Source organism: Nicotiana sylvestris, chromosome 10, assembly GCF_000393655.2.
Source record: "Nicotiana sylvestris chromosome 10, ASM39365v2, whole genome shotgun sequence".
NCBI classification, from domain to species: domain Eukaryota; kingdom Viridiplantae; phylum Streptophyta; class Magnoliopsida; order Solanales; family Solanaceae; genus Nicotiana; species Nicotiana sylvestris.
Genome location: NC_091066.1, coordinates 64667245 through 64693552, shown reverse-complemented (window position 1 = coordinate 64693552; position 26308 = coordinate 64667245). Strand labels below are relative to the sequence as shown.

The 26308-nt window shown below is 39.3% G+C and overlaps 1 protein-coding gene across 1 annotated transcript; it reads left to right on the top strand.

Annotated features, from left to right (window-relative positions):
* The first annotated feature begins 7507 nt into the window (after positions 1 to 7507).
* Positions 7508 to 8245, top strand: LOC138879437 (uncharacterized). The gene is made up of 2 exons (XM_070159046.1): positions 7508 to 7744; positions 7871 to 8245. Exons 1-2 carry the CDS (start codon positions 7508 to 7510, stop codon positions 8243 to 8245), a joined length of 612 nt encoding a protein of 203 aa, XP_070015147.1.
* Positions 8246 to 26308: the final 18063 nt, after the last annotated feature.

Below are 26308 nucleotides of genomic sequence, written 5' to 3'. Positions count from 1 at the left end.
ACTCGGTATCCCAAACGAATATCGATAACACTGAAATGCACTTCAAGCCAAACTTATGAAATTTCTTTCAAAATGCTAACTTCCACAATAGGCGCGAAAACGCTCCAGAGATCATCCAAAACCCGATCCGGGCATACCCCCAAGCCCAAAATCATCATACGAACCTGTTGGAACCTTCAGATCTCGATTCCGAGGTCGTTTACTCTGAAATCCAATCCTAGTTAATTTTTCCAACTTAAAGCTTCCGAAATGAGAATTCGCTTTCCAAATCAACTCTGAACTTCCCGAAATTCAATTCCGACCATGCGTACAAGTCATAATACCTGAAATAAAGCTGCTCGTGGCCTCAGACTGCTGAACGACGCGCTAGAGCTTAAAACGACCGGTCGGATCGTTACAGATATTATCAGATTTTTTTTATTGACTCTCTACGCGTTAAATTTTAAGATGGTTTTAACGGAAGGTCACAATAGTGAGAGTGACAATAGGGGAATACTTTAGTTTAATAGGAAAATATCATAAAATTTATAATTTGAATAGTAAGATGTATTTAATAATTTAGAGTTGTAAAAGTTATATAGTACAATATCAATAATAAACTAGTATCAAATGATTAAATACCACGACCAATGGGTAATGATAAAAATTTTCCCATCACTATTCAAACTTGTGGGGCCCTATCTATTCCATCTCTCCAACCCCGAAGAAAATCCCATACCCTTCGGACTCCATATATCTTTTGATTCTATATATGTGGGCACTATAAAGAAACTTAAATAACAAAGATATTATAAGATTTTTCTTATTGACTCTCTACACGTTAAATTTTTTGATGGTTTTGACAAAAGGTTACAATAGTGAAAGTGGAAATAGGGGAATACTTTAGTTTAATAGGAAAAATATTATAAAGTTTATAATTTGAATAGAAGATGAATTTAATAATTTAGAGTTGTAAAAGTTATATAGAATAATATTATTAATAAACTAATATCAAATGATTAAAATACCACGACCAATGGGTAATGGTAAAGTTTCCTTCATCACTATTCAAATGAGTGTAGGCATGCAAAATTTATTGGATTTAAATCCATAAAATAATTTGGATTATATTTTAAATCAAAGATATTTTAGTCCAAACAAAATTTATTGGGCTAATATAATTAGATTAATTACATAATTCAATATATATAAATAAATAAGTTCAAATTCGTTGGGCTAGCCCATTTAGTTAGTCTACAAAGATGAGCCCATTTCATTAAGCCCAAGATACCATCTTCTTAGAGGTCCAGTTTGGTGCCACACGTGAAATGAAGTGGCACACCAAGTCAAGAGGAAGCTCTAATAGGATAGTGCCACATGTCGAAATGACAAGGCATACCAAGTCAAATTAAGGGCCAATGATACCGCGCCACATGTGCAAGTGACATGTTCTGGCCAATCAAATGCGACCTTATCACATTTCAATTTGATTGGTTGGAAAGAGTTTGTTCTTATCATAACTCTTCCCCCCACAACTATAAATAGGGGTCTTCATAACTCAGAAAAGAGACCAGAAGTTATAACAAGAAGCAAGAGAGAGCTCGTGGATCAAATGCTGCAGATTTCTCTAAAAGCTACAAGCATTCAAGGGTTTAAAGGATTAAAAGATCAAGACGAATATTCAAGAACAAGTAGCAAGCCCTTGGATTAAAAATACGTCAAGATCAAGATCATGCCTCAATAACTTGGATTAAAGTAAAATAAAATTCAAGATTAAGCTCAAAAGCTCTTTTATTTACCGTTGAAGAGTAGAACCAGAGGATTCATAGAGATTGTACACTCAAATATTCGAAATAAAATACTACAATTGTTGCAATATTTTTCGGTCTCGATTATATTTTTCTTGACATAATTTATTGTCTACAAACTCTGGCACGCCCAGTGGGACCATCTCTACCTATCATCTCAACTTTTCAATCACCAAAGTTCAGGAACATCGAAATGGCTTCAAAGAAAAATCAACTCCAGTTCAACTTCCACCAAGGCTGCTAATTCCAGGTTCAATGCTGATGTGGAAAATATACTCGAAGTTACCTTTGGAAGTTTTGGACCAGTTACGAAGAGCAAAACAAGCTCGTTAGGACAACAAGCACCCCAAGTGTCGTCCGCATCTACCCTGTTTTCGGATCTTCATCCTCAAAAGGAGCAAAATCTTCCACTAATGCACCCGAAGGAGGAAGCGATGTTGTTGAAAAGATTGTTTACCGTGAAAATGGTAACAACAATTAAATTTGTAAATGGGACTCTAAAAATACGTGATCTATTCTCGAGCTAGTTGTTAAAGCAGTTAATGCTAAGTGCGTGAAGTATAAAGATAAAATGCGAATTAAGGCGACGCAGTAATCAAACCAAAGGGGCCTGTTGCCCGAGTTCGAAGATGGTCGATGGGACCTCGGGGTCGGCATTGGTATCGATCTCGGACTATCAGGGATGGCCGGGGATGGGATAATAGTTAGAAGTATGATTAAGCAAGGCTCTATATTGCCAATACTAAACCATACGGTGAAGAACAAGTAAGAAAATAATGAATGCGAAGGAGGTATCGAGCCTACGAGGATGAAACACTTAGAAGAAAAGAGAGAGAGAAAGAGATATTATTGCACTTGTGGAGAAAAATGGAGAAACATCCGCCCCTTACAAGGTGGGGCGAGTCCCCCTTATATAGGAGGGGAGACTCGGTTACAAGTACGCAGGGATCAGTTACAAAGTACGGTGATGGTATGGCTTGACATGATGCTTCAGCAGGATCTTGATACGCCGGGCCTGTTAGATGTAGCCATGTTCCTAGAGGACTTCCCCCTCTGTCCTGGCGTCGTTCTTCGTTTTCTACGAGTCGGGCTTCAACGAGTCCCGAGATCGAGGATTCGGTTGCGACCCCCTACCCTCGGGGTCCCGGGGCATGCTCTCGAAATGTCTTGTTGGCGAGAAATCAAGTCTTCTGATTTCGCCATGTACAAAGATCAAGAAAACTCTTGCTCTGCTTGACCTATCCGGATTCAATCACTCTGCTGTGAAGGAAGATGATGATGCTTTAAGTGATGGATCCTCTCCACTTACACCACATAGCATGAGCCAATCAAGGATCAATCTGTGTGACAATCCATGCTACTCTCCATCGTCCACAACAATCATGCAAGCCATGGTGACAAACACTTCACCTATGTAGGAGCAATTGGCAAACTTGATGGAAACAATCGTCGGCTTGACCAAATGCATGCAAAATCAAAATGCTAGAATTGACAAGCTAACAGACAAAGTGGGAATCTTGATGGAAGAAGAATCCACCCATGCACCTAGCAAACTCCCAGAAGTTCAAGAGATTAATCCTTCCCTACGACAAGTTGCATCCACTAAGGAAATTCCAGTCTATTTGGAAGGTTTGATTCCAATCAATCAACTAAAAGAGTTCATTGAAGGGACTATTAAAAACAAATTGAAGTTGCTTCCAAGTCCTCCTTTACTTACGCAAAGCCGTACACTTCAAGGATTGATATGTTGAAGATTCATGCTGGCTATCAACCTCCAAAATTTAAACCGTTTGATGGAAAAGGCAATCCAAAATAACATATGGTGCACTTCGTTGAGACATACAGCAATGCTGGGACTTATGGAGGTTACTTTATCAAGCAGTTTGTCCGATCATTAAAAGGAAATGCTTTTGATTGGTACACGGACCTCGAGGCTGGATCTGTTGATAGTTGGGATCAATTAGAGCAAAAATTCCTCAATCACTTTTATAGGATGAGACGTACTGTGAGTATGATAGAACTTACAAATACTCATCAACGAAATGGTGAACCAATTATCGACTTTATCAATCGTTGGAGGAATGCAAGACTCAATTGCAAAGACATGCTCAGTGAAGCTTCGAGCATAGAGATGTGCATCCAAGGCATGCATTGGGGACTACACTACATCTTTAAAGGTGTCAAGCCTGGCACATTTGAAGAACTTGTGACTCGTGCCCTTGACATGGAGTTGAGCATGGCCTCCGTTGAAAATGAAAGGTTGCCTATCTATGAGCCACGTAAAGGGAATGACAAGCAAGAAGTCGGGAAATGGAGCTTGTTTGTATCCAAATCTAAAAACAAAGAAGCTATGAATGTCAACACTTCACCTGTGAAGTTCACAACGAAAGTGAGCAAGAAGCAGAGTACGAAATCCACTTCTTTTCAAGATAAACAAAATGGAAAGTTGACTCTAAAATAAATGCAAGAGAAGGAGTACCCATTTTTGGATTTTGATGTGCCAGCCATTTTTGAAGAACTCCTCGAGTTAAATCTTATTGAGCTTCCAGAGTTGAAGTGACCAAATGAAGCTGGGAAAACAAATGACCCAAATTACTGCAAATATCATCGACTTGTAAGCCACCCTTTGGAGAAGTGCTTTGTCTTCAAGGACAAAGTTATGGACTTGGCCCGTGAAAAGATGACCGTTTTTGAAGATACAAAGGCAAATGCGAACCAAGTCTCTATCACCTTTGGCTCATTCAGAATAGATAAGCTATGCATCTTAAAAGAAATCAAAGATGAAGAATTACTGGAGAATAACAAAGTCGAAGTAGACCACCATGATGATAATGAAGGTTGGACATTGATGACTTGCCATAGGCGACACAAAAAGAATCAATAGAACAACCAACAAGAAAATGATGGTGAAAATACCAAGGAGATGTAATCTAGTTAAGCATTTGAAGAAAGCAAAGGAGGTGTACCATCCTCAAAAGCCACGACATCCAGTGACCTTGGAGGAATTCTTACCAAGTTGGTTTCGCACGAAGATTTCCCATGAGGGCATTGATGCCTCTTGTTGCCATGTTGACAAAGAGGAAGAAAAGTGTGTTTACCTACCATTGACACCATCTTCGGAAAAGCTCTTCGAGTCCATTCCTCAAGAAGTTAATACTTGTGAGAAAAAAGTTACGTTCGCGAATGACGATCTTCTACTTGGTGACACTCCTCATAACCGCCCATTATACCTGGTTGGCTATATGCACGACAAAAGGGTAAATCAAATTTTGGGTGATGGATGATCCCTAGTAAACATCTTGCCAATTTGCACTGTGAAAGAACTTGGTATTCCCATGAACGAACTCTCAAAAAGTCGTGTGATGATTCAATGATTCAACCAAGGGGGGCAAAGAGCCATAGGTGCGACCATGTTGAGAATTACCATTGAAGATATGCAATCAAGTGCATGGCTACATGTGATCGATGCAAAGACTTTATACAATGTCTTGCTTAGGAGGCCTTGGATACATGAGAATAAAGTATTTCCATCTATCTACCATCAATGTCTAAAATTCTACGATGGTGAAGTCGAGAAGAAGATAGTTATTGATGATGAGCGATTCACCGAGGCTGAGTCACACTTCACTGATGCAAAGTTCTACTTGAAGAACCATATTGTGAATGAGCTAAAAGCTGATGATGGCATGAAAAACAAGAATAACGAGCCCACAACTAAAAGAGTTGAGGTGACTACTGGTGAAGCCAAAGCTGTTACTGAGGAGGTACAACCCAATGCGAATAAATTTTATAGATGGAATATTGCGTCTTATGGCAAGAAAGTAAGTCATGTGCTCCGATATGTCCCTAAAAGAAAGAAAGGTGAAAGTGAATCATCTAATCTCTAAACTAACATGCTAAAGTAGTTAACTTTCCCGGTAAAACGAATTGAGGTAGTAAAGTTGTCCTCAAAGCCACTTGCAGGGTTTGTGGCCCAAAATCGTTTGCAGAATGTGGCATTCCCTACAAAGAGAACAGATGAAGGTTTTGATCCAAATGCTGACAGGCTATTTGAAAAAGCTGTATACAATCCTAATGAGCAGGCAAAGTTAGGGAAGCTCCCATCAGAAGCTGCGACAAGGCAACCATGTGATGGTTTGGGATACAATCAGCGGTCACTAGAATACATCTCCATAAGAAGGGTGAGTAACAATTATATCACTGTAGAAAATGAATCTGCCACTTCTAACAAGCCTTCTGTCTTTGATCCACTTGGAAAATCAACTTTGAGGACTTTTGTGTTTGATAGATTGGGTCCATTAAAGAAGGGGAACAAGTTCCAGAGAAATTTTCAAAACATAAGAACACCCGCTTTGCCCATAATCCTGAAGATATCTAAGGATTTCCAAAGTTTGGTTCCTTCTAGAATGAGGCGTCAAACAAAACTTGTGGTTTCATGTAAAGAAATACTGAAGGTAAAGCCATATATTGTGGTCTACACTAAGGAACGTGATGAAGATGAAGAAAGTGTGGGTTCTTCGTATCATGTTACTGTACAATGCGAGAATGGTGTTCCATCTTCAATGGATGAAGGATGTTTTACCGTGTTATCAGATATCATTCAACAACGAGGACCCTCAAGAAGATGAAGATGCAAAAGATGCTCCACCTGAACTTGAAGAAGGAGTGAAAAAGACAGTTGATGCCTTAAAAGAAGTTAACCTTGGCACCAATGAAGAACCAAGACCCACCTACCTAAGTGCTTTACTAGAAGTTGATGAAGAAAGCATTTATATTGAGTTACTCAAGAAGTTCAGGGATGTCTTTGCTTGGAGTTAAAAAGAGATGCCTGGCTTGTACACGAAAGTAGTAGTCCATCACTTTGTAGTCAAAAATGGTGCTCGCCCTGTTAAACAAGCTCAAAGGAGCTTTAGGATGGACTTGGTTCCCTTGATTGAAATCGAAGTTAACAAACTCATCGAAGCTGGCTTTATTCGTGAAGTTAAATACCCAACATGGGTTTCAAGTATTATTCCTGTAAGGAAGAAAAATGGCCAGATTCGAGTGTGCGTTGACTTTAGGGATCTTAACAATGCATGTCCGAAAGATGAATTCCCGCTTCCCATTTCAGAACTGATGATCGATGCTACTACTGGGTACGAGGCAATGTTATTTATGGAAGGTTCATCATGCTCGCATGGCGCCAAAAGATGAAGAACTTACTACATTCCGTACCCCCAATGGTATTTATTGCTACAAGGTAATGCCTTTTGGGTTAAAGAACACTGGTGCTACTTACCAAAGAGCTATGCAGAATATCTTTAATGACCTTCTCCACAAGAATGTCAAGTGTTATGTTGATGACAGTGGTAAAATCAAGAAAGAAGAGCGACCACTTGAAAGACTTGAGAATGGTGTTTGAGTTGCTCCGGTGATACCAACTTAGGATGAATCCATTGAAATGGGCCTTTGGAGTTACCTCCAAAAAGTTCCTGGGTTTCATTGTCTGACATCAAGGGATTGAAATTGATCAAGCTATAGTAGATGCAATCTTGAAAATGCCTAAGCCCCAGGATATTCATGAATTGAAAAGTCTATAAGGAAAGTTAGCGTACCTTAGGAGATTCATCTCAAACCTACCTGGGAGGTGCCAACCATTCATTCGCCTTATGAAGAAAGATGTTTATTTCAAATGGGACCAAACTTGTAGCAATGCCTTTGAAAGCATCAAAACTTACTTAATGAAGCCTCTAGTTTTGGCAGCCCCTATACCTGGAAAGCCGTTAATACTATATATTTCAGCACAAGAGAGGTCTGTTGGAGCATTGTTGGCACAAGAAAATAGTGAAGGGAAAGAAAAGTTGAAGTACTTGAGCAGGATGATGACACCAAATAAGCTGAATTATTCGCCAATCGAAAAGTTATGTTTGGCACTAGTCTTCTCAATCCAAAAGTTGAAGTACTTCTTTCAAGCTCATGTCATTCGTCTTATTTATATAGCAAATCCCATCATGTTTGTGATGTCAAAACTTGTCCTCAATGATTGACTGGCAAGGTGGTACCTCCAGTTTCAACAATTTGAAATTGTATACATCCCTTAAAAGGCTATAAAAGGACAAGCGTTAGCAGATTTCTTGGCAGATCACCTTATACCTGATGATTGGGAGCTAACTAACGAACTCCCTGATGAGGATGCAATGGTCATTGAAGTTCAACCTCCATGGAAGACGTACTATGATGGTACTACACATCGCACAAGAGCTAATGCTGGCGTAGTATTTGTCACTTCTCAAGGTGAAGTTTTGCCCTACTCTTTTACATTGACGCAACTCTGCTCTAACAATGTTGCTGAGTATCAATCACTAATACTTGGGCTTGAAATGGCTATCAAAATGAAGCAGTTGCAATTGCAAATCTTTGGTGACTCTCAGTTGGTGATCAATCAGCTTTTAGGTAGTTACGAGGTCAAGAAACCTTAACTACGCCCATACCATGATTATGCTAAAACATTAATGGGGTGAGTTGGTGACGTGACTATTCAACATGTACCAAGAAAAGAAAATAAGAAGGCTTATGATTTAGTTTCCCTAGCTTCATCATTAACCCTGCCTGATCAAGCACAAGTTACTATCTGCCAAAAATGGGTAGTACCGCCGCTAAATGAGGCTAATGGTGAAGAAAATGAACTCAAGCATTATCGTTGTTTCTGAAGCTGAGAAAGAAGAATGGAGACAACCCATTATCAATTACTTGATCTACGGGATACTTCTAGAAAATCAGAGGAGAAGGACCAAAATCCACCATCATGTACCTCGCTTCCTTTACTACAAAGATACCCTATACAGAAGATCATTCGAGGGAGTACTCTTGCGATGCTTAGGGGAAGATGAAGCAATCCAAGCTTTGCAAGAAGAGAATTTTGGGGTATGTGGGTCACACCAGTCTGGACCAAAGCTCCACTTCCATATAAAAAGATGGGATATTATTGGCCAACGATGGTAAAAGATTGCTTGGACTACGCTCGAAGATGCAAGGCTTGCCATTTCCATGCAAATTTTATTCAATAGCCTCCTGAAGTGTTGCACCCGACTATTTCATCCTAGCCGTTTGACGCTTGAGGATTGGATATTGTTGGACCACTTCCAAAGTCCTCCGTTAGGCACCTATACATCTTGGCTGCAACTGACTACTTCTCAAAATGGGCTGAGGATGTGTCTTTTAAGGAAGTAAAGAAGGAAAATGTTGCAAGTTTCATCCGAGTAAATATTATTTATCGCTTTGTCATTCCTCGTTACATAATAACGGATAATGTCAAGCCATTTGACAATAGGTTGATGAACAAGATATGTGAACTCTTTGGCTTCAAGCAACATAACTCTTCTATGTACAATGTTGCCGCCAATGGTCTAGCCGAGGCATTCAAAAAGACTCTATGCAACTTGTTAAAGAAAGTCATATCCAAATCCAAACGGGATTGGTATGACCATATGGAAGAATCTCTGTGGGCATATAGGAAAACTCACTGTATGCCAACACAAGCGACCCCTTATGCACTCGTTTATGGAGTCGAAGCCATCTTGCCACTCGAGCCTCAAATACCTTCATTACGATTAGCTATTCAAGAAGGGATCACTGATGAAGAAAATGCTTGACGTCGATTAGCATAGTTGTAGGCTCTTGATCAGAAGAGGTTGGAAGCTCAACAGAGTCTTGAATATTATCAAGCTCGATTGTCTCGCGCCTTTAATAAAAGAGTTCGTCCAAGATCCTTTCAAGTAGGAGATCAAGTCTTTTCCATACGAAGACCTATAATTACTTCCCATAAACCTGTAGGGAAGTTTACTTCAAAATGGGATGGGCCATATGTCGTACAAGAAGCTTACTCAAATGGGTCATACAAGCTAGTAGATGCAGATGGCGTGAGAATCAGCCCTATCAATGGCAAATTCTTAAAGAAGTATTATCCTTGCAGTTGCAACACTCCTTGACGCATGAGCCTAAACTACATGTTCCTACATTCATGGACCGCATGAGTCTAAACTATGTACGGTCCACCAAATAAAAGAGTCCGCTAGGTTGAAAACCTCGAAAGAGGCGGACTAGGCAAAAGTTAGGATATAAAAATAAGAAAAAATTAAAAATAAATTAGCCATTCTGAACTACGGTATGACTTGATTCTCTTTATCGAGGTACGTAAGCGGCTTAGAGTTTCATTCTGAGTTCAGTCGCATGATTTCAAAATATACATAGTTCCCCAATTGTTGTCCGAGTGAAGTATGAAAGGAATATAAAATCAAGCTGAACGTCATCCTCCTTTTGATCTTTGGATCCCATTTGATTTAAAGGGGGCAAGTTGTTATGGTAAAATGGTATCTTCACTGAAATGATGACAATATTTGCATCAAAGTCTAGGGATTCACTATGTCTTCATGTTCGCATAACCTTCAAGTTTATTGGTCTTCATATCCGCTCAATACCCTAAAAGAAAAAAAAAAGGTAAGAGAAGAGAGGCATTAAAAGGGAACACAAATATAAGAAGAAAGATTCCCGGGGCGCAACGTTTCAAATTCAGGGAGACTCAAATCCAAGATATTTGTGAGAATGGAGCTCCTGAATTTTGATTAAAAGCAAGAACAACATCTTGTGATCCTGAGGCTTCATACCAAAACATAAAAGTTTTGACGAAGTCACGCCAATTCGAAATTGTCGGTATATTAAAATCTGATATTGATTTTGAAACACTCTCTGAAACTATCCTTAAGGTATTAAATCCTAAATTTTGGAAATATTTTAGATTTTGGAGTCTTGTTTTCATAAAATAAAATGGTTCATGATTTCGACATTCCTACATCAAGATATAAAAGTTTTGGTGAAGTCGCGCAAGTTTGAAATTGTCAGTGTGTCCGAATTTTACGTTGACTTCGAAATATTATATGAAACTATCCTTAAGGTATTAAATCTTTAAATTTGGATATGTTTTATATTTTGATGTTTGGTTTTCGAAAAAATTTACGGTCCATGATTTCGATGTCCCTACACTAAGATACAAATATTTTAGTAAAGCTGAACAAATCTGAAACTATCAACGCCTCGAAATCTAAAGTTAGATTCAAAATAATACCTAGGACGATACTCAAGATGTTTGATTCCGAATTTTTGATATGTCTTAGATCTTGAAGTCTATTTTTCAGAAAATCAATCGGTTCATGATTTTGACATTTTTACACCAGATATAAAGTTTTTTGTGAAGCTCTGCAAATCTGAAACTATCAACGTGTCGGAATCTAAAGTTATATTCAAAAAGATATCTGGGACGATTCTAAAAATGTTTGATCCCAAATTTTGGATATGTATTAGATTTTGAAGTCTAGTTCCCATGGACGCATTTGGACCTCAATTTTGGATGGTTCTAGACATAACTTAGGCTGCTCAAAAAATGATAAAACTATGCGACATACAAAACAAGTTGGACTTCATATAAAAGAAATTAAGGGCTCAAGTTAGCCTCTACATATAAGCAACAAATGCACGCAATCAAGGTTTTTACATATTAAGCATGTGACAAGTTCCAAAATTAATACGAAATGGGGTCCTTAAATCCTATAGGCATGACTTCTATGTGATTCTGAATTTTAAGCATGCACACAGTGTTGTTGTCTTAACACGACGAACATTACATATCCTATAGGCATGCTTCCTAATTTTGTTTGCAAAATAAGGAAGTGAGACGGTTTGATAGTTCAATTACCAGCGTTTTGTCAACATACTTCCTAGGTTAGAGTCCTATAGGCAGGATTTCTAAGAATGAGCGCTTGAGATTGGTTCTTTATCCTTTCATGCTTTCTAGGCGGGTAGTATAATAGGAATAACAGAAATAGCAATAAATTTGATTGTGTTCCTATAGGCATGATATCTACGTGAATATTGTAAAGAGCAGGTATTTATTACTCAGTGTAATCCTATAGGCATGGTATCTAACATAAATAATTACACGTGTTGCAGTATGATAGGTAGTAAAAAATGTGTGAAGATGGACATGTGAGCAAATGAGATTATTTATGTCCTATAGGCATGATATCTATCAGAATACATCAAAGCAAAGCATACTGGGAACATTAAACACTCAGATCCTATAGGCTGGATCTATACCCTTTCATGCAAATATTAGAATAGACCAATTATTTTCAATTTTACTAATACCCCAATTGTTATTACAAAATTATAACAGGCTCAGTAATGAAATAAATTACAAAGTGCTAGAAATAGCCATAGTGGGCCTAAGACATGCCCAAAGTATACCTAGCCCTGCCAGGCTTTCAATTTCATATCCAACAGGCTTCACCACAATCCATAAGTCATAGCCAATCAAACCCAGAAAACAATCTTCATTTACATAAAAATAGCCAAAACCTAGTAGCTACCAGAGATTCAGAAAACAGCCATTTACACAAACCTATTGGCTTATTCAGTAAGCCCATAATGTACCCCGAGCAGAGTCAGAGTTCATAAGGGTCTCAATTGGACCCCGAGCAATGCTCACGCTAGGAAGGTCAGTAGTAAGAGTCTTGGTAGCCTTGGCTTTCATCCGGCCAAGAATGGTAGGTTCAGAATATCATAGGTAACAAATTAGAGAGAGTGGGAAATGATTAAGGGGGCATATGTTAAGAACACAGAACAACTAAGCAAACAGGTCACAAGACTTACAATAAGATTCAGCAAGATTCAAAAGCAGGTTCAACAGGATTTCAACACTTAGTAAAGTGATACATAGCAACCACATATTGGAAGAAGTTGGGGGTGGGGGGGGGAAGAAACTGGTTTGCATAGGTTATCAGTCATGACACTAAACCAATTGAGGCTTAAGAAATTCAAATTAAGCTAAACATGCATCCCAGGGTCATGGTAATCAGCATTTAGATGTGAGGGGGGACACATTTTATGATAAACACTGGAAGAAACATGGTATCAAATGAACAAAGGACAGACTGAAAAATATATTAGCATAGAAGCAAGATCATAATCGATAGAAAATAGTTTTAATACAAATTGCAATACATTGTACATGTAGAACAAACATTGCAAGGACTCAGAATAGTGTATGATAGAAAACTCATACCAAATATCACATATGGGTATTCTAGGATGGTCACAATAGACTAAACAACTAGAGAAGATCCAAATCATGTCACAATATGGTTCAAACAGGGCATGGAAAAAGAGATTGAGGTAACTGTTAAGATCTCAATCTGTCACCAATGGGGTATGGGGATCACGCTAATTGACAAAATAGCAAGTGAACATGTTATAATTAACACAGACATTCTAGCCTTCACTATAGAGGTTAAAGACAAAACAAATAAACATGAATTAAGGAAACATCCAGACACCCTTGCACCCAGGTTACCCAAGTTAGGCTTAGGTAAACACATGACTAGTATCATTAGGAATAGAATCAGATGCTAACAAGCTTAGAAAAAGGTGATATTAGCAAAATTGTGCACATATGTAATCCAAAAAAACATATTTAAACCAGGAATTTCATAGGTGAGAACACATGCAAATCAAGGACACATAGGGATGAAATTACGAGAATCAAGTAGCTTACCAGTTAAATGGACAAAATAAATAACAAAACATCCACAAGAACCCAGAACCTCAATGCGTCAAAGTTCCCAAGAGCTTCAAAAGAACCCCAAGTTCGGACAGTATACTCTCAGTTGCCTTGGCTTTCAGCCGGCCAAGGCAAGGTAAATAACAAGGTAGTAAAGAAATAACAGAACAGAGCTTCAAATTTTTAGTGAGATTATAGTGATTCCGATCTGTCTTACAGGGGAATGGGAAGGGGTTTATATATTAGTAGAAGTTAAACAAGTAAAAAAGGAAACACTGTAAAATCAAACATAAATAAAAAAGCAATAACCTGCAGAATCAATAAAAATCAAATTAGGGAAAAAATAGGTAAACTCTAGTTTTTTAGGGAAAGTAAATATTGAAAAAAATCGGACACACAATAGAATATATGATGGATATAGACATAATAACACTCAAAATTAGAGAATCGAACCCATTTTGGTTTGATTTGAAGAGATCTGAAAACCCTAGTTTAGGGTAAGTAAGAATCAACAGAAATAGACAAATTTTCGTACTCACAGTAGAACACCGGGCGAATATAGATAGAATAGCAAAAAGATCATGGATTTGAACCGATTTTTGTTCGATTTTGATGAGATTTGCTTGTCATGTTTAGGCAAGCAACAAGGTAACACCACAGACGAATAACCAGTAGTGAGAGGAGATCAATAAGGTAAGTGAATCAATGATTGATTCCATTTTAGAGCCGAATTTGGAGAGGTTGAGAGATATAGCGGCTAGGGTTCGTAGAAAAAGAGGGGAGAGGATTCAAAGGAAGCGTCTGAGATGGAATGGTAGGGTTTGGGGCGGGTTAGGTTTATTAAAGTGGGGGGAAGGATATGGGACATTGATCCCAGAGATCAACGACCATGATTAAAAGGGGGTTGGGTCAGGTTTATTTAGACGGGTTTGGGCTGGGGTTATTGGGGTGGTGTATGGGGTATTGGGATGGTGTATTAGATCCGAAAATAGGTTTTAAAATTAGGGTATTATTTAAATACCCAATATTTAGCAAAAATAATTTATAAATAACAAAAATATTATTTATGCACTAATATGATTAAGAATAATAACTTAACATTCTAAAAATATAAAAAGTTATCTTCTGCATAAATAAAAATGCAAATGTAATTATAAAAAGATGCAGTAAAATATTTAAAACATACATGTTGGTGTAGATAATAGGTTTGGATGATTAAATCATCATAAAAATAATTTGAAGGATAATTATTGAATATTTATATAATAAAATGCAGAAAGAAATTAATTTTAAAGCCTTTAAGATTAAGGAAAATTATGAAAAATGCTTGTATAGGTTTATAAATTAAATGATGATGCAAGTATTCTATTTTGAAAGTGTATATATATGTTTTAAAAATATGAGTAAAAAATTGGGTATCAACAGCTACCCTCTTTACCCGGAAATTATGAAAGAGTTATCGGGTAAAGAAATGATGTCCGATTTTGACCGAATGGGATGATTTTGAAATTAGAGGCTGAACTCCGATTTCTGAGTTGCCTACATATCCCTGGTATTACGGAAATCAGGCTGTGTGCAGTTCTGGATCCAATGGTGGATGAAACCGATGGAGTTGTTATAGGAAGGGTCTTACGTTTCGGAAAGGGTTCTTTTGGGTAGGACAGTATCGGATGAATTCATGCGGAGTCATTAATGTGAATCTAAAATATAACATATGTGATATATAGCAAGTATCTGAATAGCCATATAGTAAAGTGGGTAATTGATGGGGGTCGATTACGTTTGAAATAATTTCAGGATGTGAACGTTATGAGCGGAAACCGGAGCGAAGATTGCTCCTTTTTGAAGAACGGTTACTTCTTGGATTACCTGCAAAACTTAAAACACGATGTAGAAAGAAATTAATTTTAAAGCCTTTAAAATTATGAAAAATGCTTGTATATGTTTATAAATTAAATGATGATGTAAGTATACTATTTTGAAAGTATATATATATATATATGTTTTAAAAAATATGAGGGAAAAATTGGGTAGCAACAACAACCCTATAATCTTCCCTTCTGAAGTACTGAAGGGCCGTATTTGCAAAAGTAGCCATGATTTGTTTTAAATTAAAATAATCTTTTGTTTGGTCAGTTTTCAAATGAAACTCACATGTTTTAACCAGTCACCCTAATTTAAATGTGTAGAATGAGCACCATTGAAAATATACCTTTTCGAGTCGTAGATGAGATTCCACTAGGACTCCACATGTGGTGGAACGACTTGGGGGAGGTTGCCAAGCGTTCTAAGACAAAGGCTTTAGGTGGGATTACCAATCTTCTAAAAATTAAACCAAGAGTTGATATAATTGAAGCTTTGATACGATTTTGGGACCCGACACATAATATTTCCACTTCTCTGATTTTGAGCCGACCCCTACACTAGAGGAAATAACAGGTTATGTTGGTCTTGACGGGAATCTCAGGCATCAATATCCAGTAGCACCAAGAACTGTAACCCTCATAAGTTTTTGGACCTTCTGTGTATTAGCCGACAAGTTAAAGATAAAATTTGGCCGGAGGATTCTGCACATTCTATTTCTTGTACAGCCGGTATGGGGACCCTCGCAGATTTGAGTCTCTGGACACTAGTTTGAGTCACTAAGGAAATAAAACAAATGGGTAGCACGTTTGGCCTTCGTAGTGGCATTTTTAGGCACTCTGATATGCCCAAGGAGTGGCGGACATATAGAAGTGGGGCTTGCAGGAATGGCCGACATTTTGGTCAAAAAGGCCAATGGCACTATTATACCGATGATTCTCGCAGAAATTTATCGAGCTTTAACCCCTTGTCGACCTAGGACAAAGTTTTATGAGGGTTGCAACTTGCTTTTGCAAATGTGGCTGGTAGAACATCTTTGCCATCGCTCGGGGTACATGAACTACAGTCTGACCAGACTCAATTGCATTGAAGAATATGGAAACAGGGTAAACGGCCATGATTTGCCGGAAAGTACTGAGGCATGGTTCACGTATTTGGGTTCTTTGACCGCAAATCGAATTGAGTGGACTTTCGGTTGGCTCCCGATCAACGAGATTATTTAGACGTCTGTTAGAGTGTACTTTCTTTTATTGATGGGTCTTCGGAGTATTCAGCCGTATGCTCTACATCGGGTCCTACACCAATTAGGAAGATACCAAACAGTCCCTCATGATGAAGATTTGAGTCCATAGGTTATTGAACTATGCCAAAAGCCGCATTCCCAGAAGAAAAGATTCGCCAAATTTGGCACCAATGTAGGTTTCTGGATCCACTGACACTAGTACGGGATTTGTCCGCGGGTGAAATAGAATATAACTACACGGCCGGGTATGGTAAAAGGGTTCAAGTCGATCAAGAACCAGAACAGCCCGCCAAAAGTCCCCATGTCCAACAATTCATCGATGGAGCGCGAGAATAATGGGTTTGGTTAGCTAAAGAGAAGGGATACCGAACTACCAAAAGAAAGCTAGAGGATCAAATCAAAAAACTCAAATTTGATAGTAGTTTGCAGGCTGCTGAGGATGAAGGAGAAAAGACAAGGTTAGCCCAAGAAAATGAAGCCCTCCGAGCTCAGATTCAGAAGATGAAAACAGCCGCTGAAACCCTGGTAAGAAGCGAAAAAGATGAAAAACTCATAAGCCATCTGAGGTGAAAAGTGCATGATTATGGGTTTGATCTAGCAAAGGCCGAGGATGAATTGGCAAAATCCCGGGCAAAGTTGGCAAATAGTACAAAAGAACGGACAGGGTCTATTCAGCAGTTAAAGCAAAAGTATGTTAAAGGAGTCACATTCCTAAAGAAAAAGTTGACTACTTTTGAAAATGAAATGGTCCAACAAGCAAAGGATTTCAAAACGGAAAGAGAGCATTGCTACACATTGATTTCCCGATTGAAAGAAGACATACAACAATTGCAAGACCAAAACCATACAGCCTCACAGGTGTTGGAGGCCCGGTCTCAGCAAATTGGATGCCTACTCCAAGAAAAGGGTGTCATTAGAAAACGGATTAAGGAAATTGCTAATATGTCGCGATGAAGTGCCATGAATACGAAGATATGACCAGGTCCATGTTCTTTGCTTCTATGATGACCTTTGTCCGTCAGGTGATGGATGATTTAGAGTACCTTCAAGAAGAGGTTGCACGCAAGCCCACGTCGAGATTGACTGATGTCCCGCGGGCCCCCGGAGTAGTATTGGAGGCTCTTATGTGTTCTTTATTTTCTTTTGGTTTTGAGTTTGCATTTCACCTTTTCGAGTCTGTTAGTCTTTTCCAAGTCTTTTTGTTTTTCGGTTTTGAGTTTGTATGTTCCCTTTTATTGTCGGTATTTCTGAGTCCTTGTAACAGAAAAACCCCAAAAGATTTTATTTGATGAAAATATTGAAAACGCAAAATTTTCTTTTTCGTTTATTCCCTGAATTACGTAATGATCTGATTTATGGGCTGTCGTGATATGTAGGCAATTCCCAATGGATTCGATCATAGATATAGACAATATGAGTGAATATAAACCAAAAAGAGTAAAACGAGAGAGAGAAAGATGAAGAAAAATTGGGTGAAAAGAAAGAAAAGAGTGAAGAAATAAGAGCTAAAAATAGCAAAAGAGGAAGAAAAGAATCAGGATTTGAAAAGAGATAGCAAAGCCGGGATGAAACACACAGCCGTTGCAAAATATTTAGAAACGTTTAACTGTTCAGGTGTATTGCATTCCCAATATGCGATTCTCTATCTATTAAATTTCTCAAACTAACCATCTTGTTATGTGGCAACTAGATAGGTCATGTTTCAGGTGGTTGGTTTTGTGGTAATCTGGCTTCCCATCCTTACTTCACAAGATCCAAAGGTAGTATTCCTATGGCTTCCAAAAGTCATCTACCAATTATTAACCCTTTAGAGGATAGCCTAGTATCGGTCATCCCACAGTCAGAATCAACAGCTGCTGAAGAAAATAGAATGTTGCATTGCCGTATGTTAGAGATGTGGGACGCTTGGTCTAATGGCCAAGAACTGCCCGGTATAATCCCCGGATTTCCTGAATTTCTTCCCAGGACAAGCGGAACCTCCAACGTCCCTATTCCCGTAACCAACCCATTCATCCTGTTTGGGTACCCCACTATATCATCTAATTTCACCGGTATGCCTTCTGAGGTTCGCCCCCAGACACCGTTTTCAGGAGTATCTCCTACAGTATTCACCGCACCACCAGTATCTACTACGGCACAACCAACAGTGCCCAAACCATGCTTCGAGCCTCCAACTTTCACTTTTCAAGTACCAAAATTTCAGCTAGACACAGTTCATGTCACCCCTAACTCCTACCCTCAGCACCCATGATACGAGTCTCCAGTGAAACAGGAAAGAATGGCAAGAAACCCCGAGCAAGAAGAAATGACTTGAAAAATGAAAAGTCTCGAAAAAGTCTTAAGAACATGCAAGGCCCGAGTGGCCAAAAGAGTGTTTCGTACTCCGATCTGTGCATGTTTCCTCATGTCCATCCCGTTGGCTTTAAAATGCCAAAATTTGAGAAATACGATGGGTATGGAGACCCGATCGCTCATTTGAAAAGATATTGTAATCAGCTGAGAGGGGCAGGTGGAAAGGAACAACTTTTGATGTCCTATTTCGGGGAGAGCTTGATGGGAATTGCGTCAGGATGGTACATGGACCAAGACATCTCCCATTGGCATATATGGGACAACCTGGATCGAGATTTTGTCAGGTAATTTCAATACAATGTCGATATACCCCAGATAGGATTCCTTGACCAATTTCAAGAAAGAAACCGCGGAAAGTTTCCGTGAATACGCTATCAAGTAGTGTGAGCAAGCAGCCTGAGTGAAACCACCAATAGATGAGACAGAAATGATAATTGTTTTCTTACAGGCCCAAGAGGCCGATTACTTTTAGAACATGATGTCTGTCATGGGCAAACCTTTTGTAGAAGCCATAAATATTGGAGAAATGGTAGAAAATGGCCTGAAAACTGGCCGAATCATGTCAATATGCTCTGAGAGCCACTTCACAAGTCATCGAGAACGGCTCGGGAGGTTTAGTAAATCGAAAGAAGAGGGAAGAAGGAGTCGTGATAGCTTCAAGTTCGAGAGGCTCCCGTCGATCACATGATCATTCTTACCTGTCTCCCAGAACCCCAAAACACTACTACCCCCATCAAGATGAGGCATATACTGTGGCACCACCTCCCTATACGGTAATGAATGCCTAACCCTATACACTGCCACAACAACATTACAACCAAAACAGAGCTTCACCTCCAAGAAATAACCATCCTCACCAAGCTCCATATAACCCTCGTCCACTGCAAAACAACTACCAACATAATACATGCCCTCATGAGCCTCCCAGAAGAAACAGCTTCACCCTTATTGGTAAGTCCTACGCTAGCCTATTTCCGAAATTAATCTAGATGGGTCTATTGCAACCTGTGTCTCTAAATCGGAAAAATTCGGAATCTCCATCATACCGGCCCGGTACTAGGTGCGCCTATCATTTGGGGGTAGAGGGTCATGATACAGGGGATTGTTGGACTCTCAAGAGGGCAGTTGAGAATTTGATAGAACAGAAACGAGTGGTGCTAAGGGATAAAGAAGTCCTTAATGTGACTAACAATCCATTACCGACTCACAACAACTGGCCGGTCATTAGAATAATTTGTGATGATAAAGAGTTTGATCCAGCCTTGAAAGCTATCATCGACATTGTTGATTCGGAGGCAAGACCTAAAGCAGCGGCGAAACAAGCCATAAATGAGAAGAAGAAAATCACTCCAACTCCTCAAGTTGCAGAAAAAGCTGTGGAAACAAAGGCTGGGACAACACCTACTAAGGACGCAATTCTCTATGTTCCTAGAGCCCCAAGGAAGGAACAACTCATGTTGAACACTCCCAAAAGATTTGAGAAAAAGAAAGTCACGCTGAATGTGCCAAAGTTATATGAGCTAAAAACAACTTATGTGGCGCGGGGGCCGATAATTTCACCAAGGCTGACTGAGCCCGTGGTTATTAGCCGTGTTATCAGCCGCGCAACACATAGCCCTATGAGAGACCCCACTATAGTCCTTGGAATTATAGCAAAACAGTGGTTATGTACAAGGGGAAAGAGAATATGGGAGAGGTGAACGAAAAGAACCAATCTGGAAAGTACCACAACCTAGAAGAATTAAAAAAATCAAAGTTAAACAAGGAGAAATGGTTTCCACCCAAGAAGCCTGTGAGCGCTGAAGAAGCAGAAGAATTTTTCCGAAAAATTAAAACTACAGAATATGCCATGATTGATCAACTCAGGAAGAGTCTTTCCCAGGTTTCGCTCTTACCCCTGTTGTTGAGCTCAAATGAACATCAGAATGTACTCTTGAAAACATTGAATGAGTCATATGTCCCAATTAAAACTTCAGTCTAACAGTTGGAGAGAATGGCTGGACGATTCTTCGAAGTCAACAGAATTTCTTTCAGTCGTGATGACTTTCCCCTAGAGGGAGCCACCCATAACAAATCCCTTCACCTGACTGTCAAATGCGAAGGCTATTATGTGAAGAGGGTCATGCTAGATGGTGGGTCTAGGGTCAATACTTTCCCTCTCTCAACACTTTAGAGGATGGAAATTGGAACAGAAAGAATTCGACCAAACAATGTCTGTGTGCGCGCTTTTGATGGTGTCAAGCGCGATACAATAGGGGAAATTGACTTGATTTTGACCATTGGCCCTATGGATTTTGAAGTGACTTTCCAGGTTCTGGATATGGATACTTTGAATAATTTTCTCCTAGGAAGGCCATGGATTCACGCTACAGGGGATGTGCCCTCCACTCTCCACCAAATAGTCAAGTTTGAACATGAAAACCAAGAAATTGTTGTCCACGGGGAGGATGAAAAGTCCATTTATAGGGACCCGTCAGTCCCGTGTCTTGAAGCTAGAGAAGGATGTGAGCACATTGTCTATCAAGCCTTCAAAATTGTGGTCGCCGACCAATGTGAAGAAGGGGCCCCGTGTCCTTAACCTTGCTTATCAAATGCATCGGTCATGGTAGCCAGTGAAATGATTAAACATGGGTACAAGCCCGGGAAAGGGCTCCGGGTATGTCTACAAGGCATCACAGAGCCCATTAATTCAACCGCAAATGAGAAGTTCTTCAGTGTAGGTTTCCAAGCTACAAATGGCGACATAAAATGGGCTGATGAGCATAAGAAAAATGGGTGGGTCTTGCCTAATCCCATTTTTATCTTGCCAAGTCATTTCTTAAACCCAAGTATGCAGAAGAAGAGGAAGTAGAAGCCTTCACGACCGAGGAGATTGAGGATATTTGTGAAGCAATGAAAAAAATGTTGTACGAGTCCCACATGGTCCAGTCGGGGGAAGGCACAAGCACTGCTGAGGTGCTATACATGGGACCGAATGCCAAGCTTCAAAACTGGAAGGCTACCGCATTCCCTGTCATGCGGGAATCCCAGTAGTGCAGTCTTGCCATTTTTCTACATTACAAGCTATTTCATGGTGTAACTCGAATGTTTTATTTTATTATCTTTTTATTTCGATGTAAACCATCATATCTTCAATTCAATGAAATGAAATCAATATTTCATTGTCAATGGATGTCTCCTTTTTTTTATTCTAATTTTTTCTATTTTTCTTATCTTTTTGTTTTTAGTTCTAATAATCGAGAGTTAAATAACATGACATGCTTGCGGACTTCATGCTCAGATCCTAAAATGATGCCTAACTGTGAAATAATGAATCAAGAACCAGAATATGATAAAGATGAGGCTTTTAGAGAAATAAATCAAGAACTGGAACAATTTAAGAATAAGCCTAAGCCAAACTTAAATGAAAACTAGCCAGTTAATTTGGGTAGTCCAAAAGAGGTCTGGGAAACCATGATAAGCATTCACGCCGATGAAAGAACTAGAGATGCATTGATCTAACTTTTGTTTGAATTCAAAAATACGTGTTTGCATGGTCCTATGATGATATGCCAGGGCTGAGTGTCAATTTGGTGGTGCGTAATTGCCAACTTATCCCGGTTATCCACCTGTCCAACAAAAGCAAAAAAAGTACAAAACAGACATCAGTGATAAGAACAAAGAAGAAGTCACCAAACAATTCAAAGTTGGTGTAATCCGAGTGGTCTGATACACTACCTGGTTGGCTAATGTCGTTCCTGTGCCAAAGAAAGACGGGAAAACCCGAGTGTGTGTTGATTATCGGGATTTGAACAAAGCAAGCCCCAAGAACAACTTTCCATTGCCAGACATCCACATTCTTGTGGACAACTATGCCAAGCATGAGATACAGTCTTTCATGGATTGTTATGCTGGATATCACCAGGTTCTGATGGATGAAGAAGACGTAGAAAAAGATGGCTTTCACCACACCTTGGGGCACTTACTATTACAGTATTCCATTTGGTTTGAAGAATGCTAGGGCAACTTATATGAGAGTTATGACTGCATTTTCCATGACATGATGCACCAGGAAATTGAGGTGTATGTGGATGATGTGATCATTAAATCCACAACGTAGGAAGACCATGTGCGGGATTTGATAAAGTTCTTTGAGCGTCTGCTCAAGTATGACTTGAAATTGAATCCAGCTAAATGTGCATTCAGAATTCTATCTGGGAAACTTTTGGGGTTTATAGTCAGCCTGAGGGGTATCGAGTTAGATCCTACAAAGATAAAGTATATTCAGGATTTGCCACCTCCGAGAACCAAGAAAGAGGTCATAAGTCCGCTAGGAAGATTGAATTACATCAGCAGGTTCATCGCTCAACTGACTACCACGTGTGAGTCCATATTAAGCTGTTGAAGAAAGATGCGACAATCAGATGGACGAATGAGTGTCAAGAAGCTTTCGACAAAATCAAAGAATATCTGTCAAATTCGCCAGTGTTGGTTCCACCCCAGCCAGGGAGGCCTTTGTTCTTGTATCTTACAGTCCTGAAAAATTTCTTCGGTTGTGTCCTGGGGCAACATAATATGACCGGAAAGAGAGAGCAGGCCATATACTATCTTAACAAGAAGTTCAGCAGTTATGAATCCAAGTACACTTTATTGGAAAGAACTTGTTGTGCCCTAACTTGGGTCGCCTAGAAGCGTAGACATTATCTGTTGGCCTACATCACATATATCATAACCAAAATGGATCCTCTGAAGTACATATTCCAAAAAATTGATGCACGTAGGAAGGTTAGCAAAATGGAAAATCTTGTTCATTGAGTTTGACATTGTCTATGTCACCCACACGGCGAGGAAAGCTCAAGCCTTGGCGGATCATATAGATGAGAATCCGGTTGATGATGAATACCAACCCCTAAGTACATACTTTCCGGATGAGGAAGCAAATTTGTTGAAGTAATTCCAGAAGACACCAATGATTGAAAAATGTTCTTTGACGGAGCTGTAAATGCAAAAGGTGACAGAATTGGGGAAATTTTGATTTCACTCACTGGTCAGCACTATCCGGCCACAGCTCGGCTTCGGTTCTTTTATATGAACAACACTGTCGAGTATGAAGCCTGCATTATGGGCATGAACATGGCGTTGATCTGGATGTGAGGAATTGTTAATCATGGGAGATTCTGACTTGATTATTCGACAAGCTCAAGGTGAATGGGAAACTCGAGACATCAAGTTTATCCCATATAGGCAACATGTGGAAAATCTTAGCAAATGGTTAAGGTCCGTCGAGTTCAAGTATATTCCTCGATTCCACAATGAGTTAGCTGATGCACTAGCTATTTTGGCCTCAATGCTTCCGTATCCAGGCAATGTCTATATTGACCCGTTGGAGATCCAAATTCGAGAAAGACATGGTTATTGCATTGCAGTTGAAATAGAACCAGATGTTCAACCATGGTATCATGATGTCAAAAGGTTTTTTGAAAACAAAGGAATATCCTAAATAAGCCAGTGGAAACCAAAAGAGAACCATTAGAAGGCTTGCCAGTAGTTTCTTCTTGAGCGGAGAAGTCTTGTACAAAATAACTCCAGATCTGAATCTTTTGAGGTGTATAGATGGCCAAGAAGCTGAAAAGATCATGAACGAAGTGCATTCGGGAGTATGTGGGCCCCATATGAACGGATATGTCATTGCAAAGAAAATCCTTCGGGCAGGTTATTACTGGATGACCATGGAAAAGGATTGTTTCAGTTTTGTCTGCAAGTGCCATTAGTGTCAGATACACGGTGACCTGATTTAGGCACCGCCTTCAGAGTTGCATCCTATGTCAGCACATTTGTCGTTCGTTGCTTGGGGTATGGATGTCATTGGGCCAATCGAGCCGAAAGCTTCAAATGGGCACAGATTCATCTTAGTTGCCATTGATTATTTCACAAAGTGGTTTGAAGCAGTTACTTTCAAAGTCGTCACCAAGAAAGAGGTGGTGGATTTCGTGCATTCCAACATTATTTGTCATTTTGGTATTCCTAAAACTATTATTACAGACAATATTGCAAATCTGAACAGCCACTTGATGAGGGAGGTATGCGAACAATTTAAGATTACGCATCGGAATTCTACCCCTTATCGGCCCAAAGCTAATGGTGTTGTTGAAGTTGCAAACAAGAAAATCAAGAAGATCCTTAGGAAAATGATTCAAAGTTCTAGACAGTGGCATGAAAAGTTGCCTTTTGCATTATTGGGATATCGCACGACCATGCGTACATCAGTTGGGGCCACTCCCTATCTAATGGTTTATGGCACTAAAGCCGTAATACCTGCAAAAATAGAGATTCCCTCTCTTCAAACCATTGTTGAAGCTGAGATCGAGGATGATGAATGGGTAAAGATTCGGTTGGAACAATTAACTATGTTTGTGAAAAGCGGATGGCCGCAGTTTTCCACGGAAGTTATACCAATAAAGAATGGCCTGTGCCTACAATAGGAAAGTGCGGCCTAGAAACTTTGAAGTGGGGCAACTCATTTTGAGACGTATTCTCCCGCATCATGAAGAAGCAAAAGAAAATTTTGCTCCAAATTGGAAAGGTCCTTACATTATAAGAAGAGTGTTTCCAAGAGGAGCATTTTACTTGGGAGACATTGAAGGAAATAACCCTGAAACAACTGTCAATGCAGATGCGGTCAAGAGGTATTATGTTTGACCCTTTTCGCAACTTTAATACTCTCTGATTGGGATGACAAAGGCTTTCATTCTCACTACCCAAACACTACCAACCCTTGCAAACCTTTTGAGCCGGTTCCCTTTTTCTTTGATTACCCTCTTTGGAACCCGAAAGTTATTTTATAAAAAAAAAGGAAGATGAAAAATGAGGAAAAGAGAAAAACAAAAGAAAATCAAAAATAAAGTTCCTTGAACTACGTTCGACTTAATTCCGAAAGAATACGTAGGCACCCTCTCTCTAGGGGTTCAGTCATACTAAAATAAAAATTCAAATTCCCCCAAAAGTGAAACTGGGCAGATGTTATAATGTTTTGGCAACGGTTTCATCTGAAAAGTTCCAAAGTTGTAATTCAGTCCAAATCTTTTTACCCCAAAAACCCTGTTCAAGTCCTTTTGATCGATCGACAAATAGGTTCAAATTGGAAGATACAATTACTTGAATCTGTTGCCACCAAATGTGAAGAAATAAAATGAGAGAATCCTATCGGTGAAAACCCTCAAAGGCACCATAAGGCGATCCTAAGCAGAGAAATTGAAAATGAGAGAGTCTTATTAGTGAAAACTCGCAAAGAGCACTATAAAGCGATGGTGAGAAGAGAAATGAGAGGGGTCAGCTGGTGAAAACCCGCAAAGGGTGACACTGATCGAAAATAGGATCCTCACGACCATCGACATAAACAGAATCCTAGCAAGGTTTCTTGGTTTGAAGGAATAAGTTGTGATGAATTTCTGAGAGTTGGGCAGTTTACACAGATCAGGCATCCAGTCCAAGAGG